Below are 12,394 nucleotides of genomic sequence, written 5' to 3'. Positions count from 1 at the left end.
TTCTCAAATCTACCTATCCTGCCCTAACCTTTCTGATCTCCAAACCGACATTTCTAACTTCCTTTCAGATATTTCAAACTTGATTTGAACTCAAAAGGTCCAAAATGGAGCTTCCCATCTTTCTCCCTCCTACTTTCCCTATTCTTGTAGAGGGTAATCCTATTCTCCCAGTCCTTCAGGTTCACAATCTAGGAGTCATCCTGTTTTCCTTTCTATTTGTCACCTCTTATTTCTAATCTGCCTCTTGAATATGCCCCCTTCTCTCCTCTGACGCTGCCAATACTTTAGTGCAGTCCCTCATTACCTCATACCTAAACTATTACAATAGCCTGCTAGTGTGTCTGATTGCCTCAAGTCTCTTCCCATTCTAGTCTATCCTCTAATCAGTTACCAAAGTAATTTTCCAGTTCTAACCATATCATCTCTCCCTACTCAACAAACTGCCATAGTTCCCTATCATCTCTAAGATCAAATACAAAATCTTGTTTGGCTTTCAAAGCCCTTCATAACTTATGACCCCACTTCACTCCCTCCAATGTTATTCCAATTTTTTTACATTTTACTCTCAATGATATCCTTTTTGATCCAGTGACAGCAGCCTCCTGGCTGTATCAATTAAGATACTCCATATTTCTTGGCTCTGGGCATTTTCTCTGGCTATATTCCATGCCTGGAATGCTTTCCTCCTCATCTCTGCTTACTGGTTTCCCTGGCTTCCTTCAAGTGTCAACTAAAATGTTATCTGTTATGGGAAGATTTTGCCAATTCTTTTCCAATTTCTTAATTCTAGTGCCTTCCTCTCTAAATTGTTTTCTATTTATTCTATGTTCATTTGCACATATTTGTTTATTGTCTTTCCTGTTAGACTATGAGCTTGAGGGCAAGGCCAGACTTTTGCTTCTTTTTGTATCCCTAGTGCTTGGTTTTAATAATAATTAGTACTCAACTGACTGAATTATAAGTGCCCAGAATTGGAATAGACTATCATAGGAGGGAAAGAATTCCCTACTAATGGATCTTTAAGAGAATCCTTGATGAATACTTTTCAGGGATGTGATGGAATTCATGGTTTGAATAGGAATTAGAATAGACAACTTCTGAAATTCCTTTTAATTATGCAATCTTGTAGATATCCAAGTATTTCTAAAAACTAGTTTTGTTGTTCTGACTCTATATCATTAGGAAATGGAAGAAGCATTTAATAATAATGTTTATTAACAATGTTAAATGACATCTATGCAAAACTCTAGAAAACAGAAACTCTTGATCATAAAGAACTTGAATAAAAAAATACTGTTAGTTACCTTTCACGGTTGGACATTGGCTTCATCTGTAGTTGGGGGGTCATTCTGGTTGGAGTGTTGACATTTTCATTAGGCTCCTCAGAAAAATGACCTCTCTGGATAAAAAAAAAAAATGATGGTTTAGACTTTGGGGAGAAAACGAGATATAGGAAGATATCCTTTAAAAAAACAGAAACTTCTTCCAAAATGCTGAATTGGTGCCCCTCCCTCATTCTAACATTGGTTTTAGGCAGCTCTTAGGGGAGTCATTAAGATCAATAATCACCCTTTTCTTCAACTTGTGCTTGGATTTCCTCTTCTCTTTTGACCGCCCTGGACGTCGATGTGTGGTCATAGGTTGGCTGCTTTTGCTGGTGAGTCCATTCATGCGCTGGCTTTTGCCCCCAATGATACCTCGGCATTTGTCAAAACCACACTTACAAAGTTGCTTTAAGGGAAAAGTGAAGAAAATTTAATTTGTATCCCAAGTCTACAGAAATTGCTTGGGGAGGAGGTGGAGGGGTAAGTTACCTCACAAGTAATTCATGTTATCAGAGAATTTTAATATGAAAGAAAGTGATTATCTTTTTTTTTCTGTGTTAACTGAGGCAAGAATAAGACTGAGATTATAGCAAAAAGGAGAGAAATTAATTTAGTAAAACTTCCTGACTGCCAATAAGACAAATGAGTAATTAAGGCAGATTTAACATTTTTTCAAAGTGCTCTTTATGAAAAAGGGAGACCTATTTGCCTCATTGTGTCAGGTGAAAGGTAAAAGGGACAAGACAATATTACCCAAATACTTTAGAATTCTATGGCCAAATACTATAGAATTCTATTATAGTTCATTGAGGATTCACTTGCTGGACATAAAAAACAAAACTAAGCCTTTGCTTTGGATCTATTACCTGTTTCTCAACATTAAAGGAATGAAAATTGTAGTCATAGGTGAGTTCAGTACCAGCTGGCATATCTTTTAGGGCATAGAGCCCAATCCGATAGACTCCATTGACAGACCTACAAATGTGAAAGAAAGCAAAAATTTAAGATAGTGCCTGGGAGCAAGGAACCATGAAGTAATCTTTGACTTATATTTCATATACCACATTCAATTAGTCATAAAGTATTTTAAAGCCTTTTCCCACCAAAAATATCTCTTAGATCTGCTACTTTATTTCTATTCTTATTGCTAATACCCTACTCCTTTTTCCTCAGTATTTAAGGAACTACTGAACCACTGTAACTTGAATTACTACAACAATTTCTTGATAGATTTCCCCAATTCTAGCCTTTCTCTGAATATTCTGAATGTTACTCTTAAACTAATATTCGTAAGCATCACTTGCATTATGCCATTCTTTTGTTGCAGAGCTTATAACAGTTCTATAATGTAAATGGCATCAAGTTCAAACTCCATTAAGGATTCAAGGTTCTCCATAATTTGCCCCTGCCCTGTATCTATCCAATTGTGCTTCTCACCACTCTCTAACAATTATTTTCTGTTATGCTGGCATCTCTACTGCTCTTTCTACAATGTTCTACTTATTCTTGATTCCATATCTTTGTCTATGTTATTAATTTATTCAAATATTCATTGAGAGCTTATTATACTATGCACAAAGCAAGATATGTCTATGTGTGAGAGGGAGGCAGGGATAAGAAGATGAAGAAGGCATAATCTCTGTCCTGAAGGAGATTACAATTCAGTAAAGTTTAAGGCACGTACATAAATAAGTACAATACAAAGTAGTACTATATTTTCAGTGCCATAAGGTTAATCTAAATAAAGTACTATAAGATATTATAAGATGCTTTTTATCTTGTGCTTGAAATGCAGTTCCTCCTTTCCATAACAACCTAATATTTCCTAATATTAGTCAGAATGAATTTGGTTGAAATGAACTAATTAACAAACAGAAGCAATATATGTATAGGTCTACTTGGAATCATTTTAAGTTTTAAAAGGGAATTAGGAAATTGGTAGAGAAGGTACACAGATCCACTTGATCTTTTCCAAATTACCTTCCAAATAACCACATGTGATATTGGAAATTTGGGAGTCCTTGAACTAACTGAGGTCCCTGATCTAAACTTCCTGTGAACATTTAGGGCTCTTTCAAACTACATTTCCCATGATTCCTGGCTTATGTAAATGACGTAGGCAATTACCTAATAAAATAGAGAGAAGAATAAAGGCTGAGTGGCTGGAAGGGGATGCTCTCTTTTCCGGCTGAAGCAGCTTGGGGGCAGAGGTAATGGTGGGACTTTCAAACTAATTCTTAACAGGCACGTGGCTTCATTTTCCTAAATGGCTATCAATAAACCCTTTAAAACCATGATATTTTAAAATCTATCCTTTTATATCCATTTTATTTCTTATACATAACACCTCAAAATGTATTCTGGAGCAGCATAATCCACAAAAGGATGAGGTAAAATAAATTTTTTAGCCAAAACAACTTGGACTGGCATGAAAGATCTATTGCACTGAGATGGAAGTGGAACACAAAGCAACAAAGCAGTCCCACCACAGTAATAGGTCTTGGGGGTCACAGAATCAATAGCAAGGGTTTTCAGAAGTCTCAGGCAAGAAAGTAAGGGAAATTGGACAACTGCTCAGAAGGTCATTACAGGAGTTCCTTTGCTGGCTGTGGGTACAAGTCTCTTGCCACAATGTCCATATGCAGATCCAGGTCACAGCCCTGGGTTGAGATCTCAGGGTAAGGAAGACCGATAGTATACACACCAATGCTGGGGGCCTCAGGGGAGCAGGGGATCCTGTTCATAGTTCCAAGAGTGCTTATAGTTAGTCACAGACCAAAGCACAAACTAGGAGAGTATTAAATATGTCTCATACCATCTTGGAAGAACTCAAAACATAGATCCCCAGAGCTAGCTCTAAAGACAGATGCACAAAGAACCTAAAACTTGGAACGGTGCTCCCTTCATTATAGGAACACAGCTCAACTTTAAAAGTTTTTTTAAGTTAAAAGAAAATGCCTGGAAAATGAATAAATAACAAAAAAAAGAAACAACATAGAAATTTATTTTGGTGATAAGGAAGACCAAAACAAACTCAGAAGAAGACAAGAAAGTCAATACTGTGCATTCAAAGCCTCCAAGAAAAATAGGAATTGTTCTCAAACTCTAAAAAAAGAAATAACAGAGGAGCTCAAAAAGGATTTTAAATATCATATAAGTAGGAGAAAAATGGGGAAAAGAAATGAGTAATGCAGGAAAATCATGAAAAAAAAAGAGATCAGTTTGGTAAAGCATGTACAAAGAAATATTGAAGAAAATAATACCTTAAAAAAAAAAAAACCAGAATAGGTTGACTAATAAAAGAGGCACAAAAATCCACTGAAGAGAAGAAAGCCAAATTAGCCAAATGGAAAAAGATAGACAAAAAAAGTAGAATTGGCTAAAGAGAAAAGGAAACACAAAAGCTCACTCAAGAAAATAATGCCTTAAAAGTTAGAAGTAGGCAAACAAAAACTAATAACTCCAAGAGATGTCAAGAAACATTCAATCAAAGTCAAAAGAATGAAAAAATAGAGAAAATGTATAATATCTCACTGGAAAAACAAATGACCTGGAAAATAAATCCAGTAGCGATATCTAAGAATTACTGGACTACCTGAAAGCCAAGATTAACAATAAGCTTAGATATCATCTTTCAAGAAATTATCAAGGAAAACTGCCCGGATTTTCTAGAACCAGAAGGTAAAACAGAAATGGAAAGAACCCAGCAATCATCTCCTAAAGTGTATCTCCAAAATCCCAGGAATATTATAGCCAAATTCCAGAACTCCTAGATCAAGGAGAAAATACTGCAAGGAGTCAAAAAGAAACAATTTAAATATTGTGGAGCCACAGTCAAGATAACACAAGATTTAGCAGCTTCTACATTAAAGGACTGGAGGGCCCAGAATATGATATTTCATAGGGCAAAGGATCTATGACTTCAACCAATAATCATGTTCTCAGCAAAACCAATTATACTATTGTTATAAAATTTTTTTTTAAAGAAAAGTCAAGAGAAGCATAAAAATGGTAAACAGAAAAGAGAAATCAAGACATTCAATAAAGTTAAACTATTTACATCCCTACATGGGAAAATAATTCTTTTAACTCCTAAGAAAATTATCATTATTAGGGCACTTAGTAGTAGCATATATAGACAGAGGGCAAGGATGTGAGTGGAATGATAATTTAATTTATTTTTAGATAATATCCTAAGGGGGGCAAGAAAGAGAAATGAGTTGGGAGAAGAGGAAAGGGAGAAATAGAATGGGATAAATTATCTCATTAAAAGAGGCATGGATGAGCTTTTATAGTGGAGGGCAAGAGGAAGGAAGTAGTGAGAGGAGTGCTGGCTCAAAGAGGGAAGAACATTCATAATCAAATGGATTAGAAATCTATCTTACCCTTACAGGAAAGTAGGAGGGGAAGGGGATTGGGTGGGTGGGTGGGTCTGATAGAAAAGAGGGCAAATTGGGGAATGTGGGGTCAGAAGCTAAACATTTTTGAAGATGGACAGAATGAAAGGAGAGAGAAAAGAATAAATAGGGTGAGGGGGAGAATAGGACTGAGAGTAATACACTAATTATAATGGTGAAAAATTTTTTTCAAGTCTCTCTAATAAAGACCTCATTTCTCAAGTACATAGAGAAATAAGTCAGAATGTATAAGAATACAAGTCATTCCTCAATTAATAACTGGTTAAAGGCTATGAACTTTCAGACAAAGTAATTAATAGCTCTCTATAGTCATATTAAAAAATTGCTCTAAATCACTATTAGAGAAAAGCAAATTAAAACAACTCGGGTACTACTACATACCTATCAGATCAACTATCATGAAAGAAAAGGAAAACTGAGACACTAATGCAATGCTGGGGGGAGCTGTGAACTGATTCAGCCATTCTGGAAAGCAATTTAGCTCTATGCCCAAAGGTTTATAAAATAGTACATACCCTCTGATCCAGCAATATTTTCACTGTTTGTTTTCCAAAGAGATAAAAAACAAAGAAAAAGGACCTATATGTACAATATTTAAAGCAGTTCTTTTTGTAGGGGCAAACAAATGGGAAGAGGATACCCAACTGGGAAATGGCTAAGTATATGACTGTAATGGAATACTACTGTGCTGTAAGAAATGAAAAGGAGCTCAGAAAAACCTGGAAAGACTCACACGAACTGATGCAACATAAAGTAAGCAGAACCAGAACAGTGTATATAGTGACAGCAAAATTGCATGATGAACAACTGTGAATAACTTAGCTATTCTTAGTGATACAATGATCCGACAGAACCCTGTGTAAAGGGAACCTCTTCCTCCCAGGGTCGTGAACTTTCTTCTCCTCTGACTCATCCCATTATTGTGACTGTCATGCTTCAAACAGAGGTCACAAGTTAAGAGCCCTAGGAACATGACCCAGAACTAAGGGTTACAGGTCCAGGTCAGAGATGTGACAGACCAGCTTAGAGAGACAGGAAGTGATGTGGAGAAAGGAGCTATAAAAGATGAGACTGTAGAGGAGATTGAGGTCTTTGGCGTGAGTTTTCTGGGATTGATTCTTCTACTCCATTTGGCATCAAAGCCACATTAGTGGCTCAGGCAGAAGACGCCCTTGGGGGCTGGTAAGACTATTGCTCTGGAGAGACTACTGGACTTCCACATGGAGACTGGAACCTTGTTGGGGAGCAAGCTGAAACTCTACAGACCAGACTTTAGAGTGTTAGGCTAGGGAATAATTTTCTAATTTCTTCCTTATTTCTTATACTATATTTATATTAAATTAAATTGTTAAAAGCTACTATCATCCTCTTGTGACTTAAGAATTTGCATTTTAATTATTACATATTATTTATTTTCATTATTACAACCCTAAAAGACTCATGTTAAAAAATACCATCTGCTTCCAGAGAAAGAACCGATGGCGTTTAAATCTAGATCAAAACAAACTTTTTCCACTTTCCTTCTTGATTTGTTGTTGTTGTTTTTGTTTGTGTTTCCTTTCACAAAAGGATTAATGTGCAGATATGCTTTGCAGGATTGCACATATAGATTCTATATTGGATTGCTTGCCATTTCAGCAAGGGCCAAGGATGGTGGGGCAGGAATGGAGAGAATTTGAGATTCAAAAGAAAAACATTTTTTTTAATTATTGGAAATAACCAAGATTAGAAGGGAAATAAATTTCTCTGATAAAGGTCAAAATTTTTAAATCTATAGAGAATTCAGTCAAATGGTGAGAGGATATGAACAAGTAGTTTTCAGATAAAGAAATCAAAGCTATCAATATGAAAAATTTTCTAAATCATGCTTAATTAGAGAAATGCAAATTAAAACAACTCTGAGGTACCACTCTCACATCTATCAGATTGGCCAAGATGAGTAAAGGAAAGTGATAAATGTTGCAGGGGATGTAGCAAAATTGGGACACTAATGTTTTGAATGAGCTGTTAACTCATTCAACTAGTCTGGAGGGCAATTTAGAACTATGCCCAAAGAGCTATAAAACAACACATGCCCTTTGATTCAGCAATACCACTTAGATCTGTATTCCAAAGAGACCAGAAAAAAGGGGAAAGACCTACTTGTACTAAAATGTTTTTAGCAGCTCTTTTTGTGGGATGCATTATCGATGCTACTATGCATCTATGAATCCACAGTGATGGAGGTATAGGGTGGAAAAACATCAGTCATTTCCTAATGATATGCACCAAATTTTAAGCAATTCCCTCTACTCAAGAATGGTTATATGGAGTATGGAGCCCTTTAAAAGAAAACAGCAGGTGAATTCTGGCCCATGAACTGGCTCAGAGCACTCCAAGGCCCTAAACAGATTTTAGGACATACTTTGCTACATTGTCCTCTTAGATTATAGTCTTAACCTAACTTTAACTTGAATCACTTGACTCATTATATAAGTGTATATAATGTCAGGGTACAGAATTTATAAAGCCCGTTTTAAGAGTCTTGCTTTGTTTAGAGCATTGAGAAATTAAGTGACTTGCCCAAGGACACAGTCATTTTGTGATAGAGGTGAAACCTGAACCCTGATCTTCCTTGGCTTTGAAGCCATCCCTCTCTCTTATTTTTTTATGCCACAATACCTCCAGTTTGTTATTGTCAATTATGCTAGGAAAGCACAAAAAGGGATATGGAAGCCTAAAGAACCCAGCAAGCCTTCTAAGTATTTTAAGAACTATGGCTTTTGTCCTTGGCTTTCAGATAAGCCAAAACTGCTGATCATGTTGTAAAGACTGTATCCACATAATCAGTATTCTCTTGCAAAATATAACAAAATAATTTCAAAATGATACAAAACCATAACAGAGTGTCCCATATTTAATATTTTTATCTGTATTTTTTCCATTTGTGAAATGTTGTGAATTTTTCATTTTGTAAACTGTAGTTGGAATTTGCTTTAAGCAGAGCCCATTTTGATGAGATGAAACACTCTGGTCAACATGTGATTTCCTCTGTAACTGCTTTTAATATGAAATGTTTCTGACATATTTTAAACACAACACAATGAAGTTTGTTTCTTCTATATGGATGGTGATCCAAAGGGCAATGGAAGGAGATAACTGAGTATAAGCTGTTGAATATTACCAATGACTTGTGTGCAAGAAATAGTATAAAAGGTATCTCCTAGAAAATGTGTAATCAGAAAAAATGTATGCCAGTCTATTAACAAGAATGAAAAACAAGATGAAGAGCCCGAGTTTCTCAAAAACTTACGCAATGTTGGTGGTGAGGAAGTGAAGAGGAGAAAAAAACCTAAAGAAAGGCATCTATTGGGCTGAGATCTTTTGTGGAAGACTTTTGGGAGAACAACGACAAGAAATCCACAGAGTGAGAAGGTATGTATGAGTTACAGTTTGCAGGTATTAGCAGGTATTAACAGGTATTAACAGGTATTAGGAGGAGGACTGACATTAACAATATCATGAATTAACTGAAGTATTACAATTTTTAACTTAATTCTAAATTGTCTTATATTTTCCCAGGGTTTCTTAAAAACTTATTACTGAACTGGATACAAAGATAAAGATGACACAATATATAAACATATTAAGTATAAAAATGAATAGGGAGAATGTGATTAACAAAAATATTATGATGAAAAAGAGAACATGTTAAGATAGAAACAAAATGCTATTAGAAGTCTAAGGAAGGAAAAAGTATTTTTTGACTATGGAATGGGTTGAAGACTCATAAAAGATGAGGTTTTCAAAGTGAATCACAAAAGATCAAGATTTTTGTAAAGTGCTTAACACAATGCCTGGCATATAGTTAAGTTCTTATGTGTTAATTATTATTACCATTATTAGTATTTCAAAAGGCGAAGCCAAGAGGTGAGGTTGCAGCAGAGGCCATTCCAGGGAAAGGAACAATTTGAGCAAAGAAAAGGAGTTATGAAAAGTTCAAGCCATAGGATACATACTGGATGACCCTATTAAATCTTGCTATTTCTAATTTCACATCTTCCATATTTATTATATAAATATCTGCTTCTCTCTACTTACACAGCTACCACACTAGATCTCTCTCAAGTGTATTACAGCAACAACTTCTTGGTTGTGTTCTCCCTGCCTCAACTTTTTTTTTTTACTTCAAGCTGTCCTTTATTCAGCTATCAAAATTATTTTGCTAAAGTGGAACTCTGTGATCATGCCACCTTTGCATTAAGTAAAATGCAATTTATGTGCAAAGCCAATTATAAAGTTCTCTGACATCTAAAAGCTATTCAAAACCTGACTCCTTCCTATCTTTCTATTCTTACACTTTGCTCTTTTTCACATATTCCACAATCCAGTTGTTTTGGCCTACTTGTTATTCTTTGCAAATGGTAACTCCTATCTCCATGCCTTTGGACTGGCTGTCTCCACAGGCAGAATGTTCTCCCTTCTTACCTCTTTTGGGTTTTTTGCTTCCTTCAAGACTCAAGTTTATCTCCTACCTTCTGCAGAAGGCCTTCCACAGTGCCTACAAATGCTAGTGCTTTCCTCTGTAAAATTATCTTCTGTCTATTCTGCATATATGTGCTGTGTACTTTGTCATTTATATACTATCTCTCCCATTAGAATGGAAACACCCCAGTGGCAAGAATTGTTTTTGCTTTTCTTTGAAACTCCATGGTTTAGCACAGTCCCAAGCACACAGTAAGCACTAAATAAACATTTGTTAACTAGTAAGGAATTCAGACATTGGAAATAAAGGGAAATCAAGCTATGTCCCAAAATGACACTACAGAACTGAGAATATTCTTGTATAAGAAAAAGAATTATTTAATAAAGAGAGAATAATTTTTTCTTAGGAGTACTGAACTGGGCAAGGGGCTTTGATGTGCAAATTGGCCAAGCAACTAAAAATCAAATAGCACTCTAATATTAAATACAGATAAGTAAAGTGTGACTCAATGAGAAAATTGTACTTGATTACAAAATTACAAATCAGTTTAAGTTGTATTTAGTATGTAGGGTTAATAAAAAATATAAAGGCTACCCTGTCTGGTCAGGGGGCCCTCATATTACTCTTATCCTGGTAGTCTTTGCTATGAGGGCACTTGCATTTTGCCAAAATGCCAAGGCTACTATGTAGCCTTATTCTGACTTTTGCACAAAAAGGCTGATTGACTAACAGGGGAGCCTGACACATATAAAAGGCAGTGTTCCAACCACACCATATCACCTGATGTACTGTCATAGCACCTAGAACAATTCTTATCATAATATTGTTTCATTATTCATGAGCCACCTAGATGCTATGGCAGTATACAGAGTGCTGGACCTGGAGTCATGAAGTTTAGAGTTTAAATCTAGCTTCTGATACTTGTTGCTTGACACTGGGCAAGTCACTTAACTCCTTTCAAACTGTTTCCTTATCAGTAAAATGAAGATAATAATAGTGCCTACCTCCCAGGATTGTTGTGGGGATAAAAACCAGATGTCTATAAAGTGTTTTGCAAAGCAGTATATAAATATTAACTATTATTATTATTACTGTTGAACCTGCCAGGTCAAAGTAAAATGTAGAGATTTTATTCTATTTACTATATTTATATGAATCAACCAAAATAATGTATCTAGATATTTGACACAGCAAATACAAAATGAGATTCTAGAATCGATGAACATAGATTTTGATTTGTTAGATTAGTTTATGCTAGGGAACAAAAGAGGAGCATGGAAGCAAAACAGTGCCACCTATTCTCTTCCCCTAAAATCTTTCACTTCATTTGCTGTTTATATGTTGCAATGACAACATGAGTCTGAAATCATTGGTCTGATCAGAATGCGAATCCCTATTAAGCTTTTAATATTAACCATTAAACAATTCCCCTCACTGTAATCTTTTTCTTTATTTGCATTATTCTTATGGCAGAGGACTGATCAGCTCAGGAAGAAGTCCTGAATATTGATTAGGGTGACTGTCAGACTAGGACAGCTTTGGTGAAGTAGTGGCATGTGTGCAGGCCCCAGCATGGGGGAGCTGCTCCATTCCCTCTCTTCCCAGAGGACATTTTTTGCAGGCCCTGCCCCTCTGTCCAGCAGCCCAACACAAGCACTTTCTCCCTCCACTATCTCTGGTAATGTACTCCTTGCCCCCCTTGAAGTTGCCCTCTGGGTAAAGGCTGGACTAGAAGGAGTTCTTTTGATTCATTTAATGAATAGAAGTTCTTCTTGGGTTCACCTTTGATTAAGTTGAAAAAAAAAATCCCCAGAGTGGGTCTTTATATTTAGAGAACTCTACACTACTTCTATATATTGTATATATAATATACTCCACTTATTTAACTCAACTTTTTAACCAGTTATCAAATTGTTTTAATGATTTCTGTTATTTTGAGATTTCACACTGATGGGCCCCTTGTAGCTTTTTTTCTAGATCTATTAAAAAATAAAGGATTAAAATAAAATATTAAATAAATAAAATAAAAAATAAAATATTAAAAAACAGGAGGCTGATTGGGATGGAAATTAATAAGTAAACTACTTAGGTAGTATTGTCATTTTTGTTATTTAGGCACAGACTATCCATGAGTAATCAACCGGTCTCTAATGACTTAGGTATGTCTACTTCCCTAAAGAGTATTT

The 12,394-nt window shown here is 35.6% G+C and overlaps 1 protein-coding gene across 2 annotated transcripts in view; it reads right to left on the bottom strand.

The window, feature by feature from the left end:
- The window catches only part of ASH1L (ASH1 like histone lysine methyltransferase), a 188,957-nt gene that overhangs the window by 20,455 nt on the left and 156,108 nt on the right, over positions 1 to 12,394 (bottom strand). For both annotated transcript variants that reach the window (XM_044676977.1, XM_044676978.1), the window contains exons 12-14: positions 2,192 to 2,300; positions 1,570 to 1,731; positions 1,305 to 1,399 (exon numbers count right to left, since the gene is read on the bottom strand). In XM_044676977.1, the coding sequence (XP_044532912.1) occupies positions 1,305 to 1,399; positions 1,570 to 1,731; positions 2,192 to 2,300 (366 nt within the window). The remainder of the gene's footprint in view (positions 1 to 1,304; positions 1,400 to 1,569; positions 1,732 to 2,191; positions 2,301 to 12,394) is intronic.

The sequence above is a fragment of the Gracilinanus agilis genome, chromosome 4, assembly GCF_016433145.1.
Source record: "Gracilinanus agilis isolate LMUSP501 chromosome 4, AgileGrace, whole genome shotgun sequence".
NCBI lineage: Eukaryota > Metazoa > Chordata > Mammalia > Didelphimorphia > Didelphidae > Gracilinanus > Gracilinanus agilis.
This window is presented reverse-complemented; position numbering and strand designations above follow the sequence as displayed.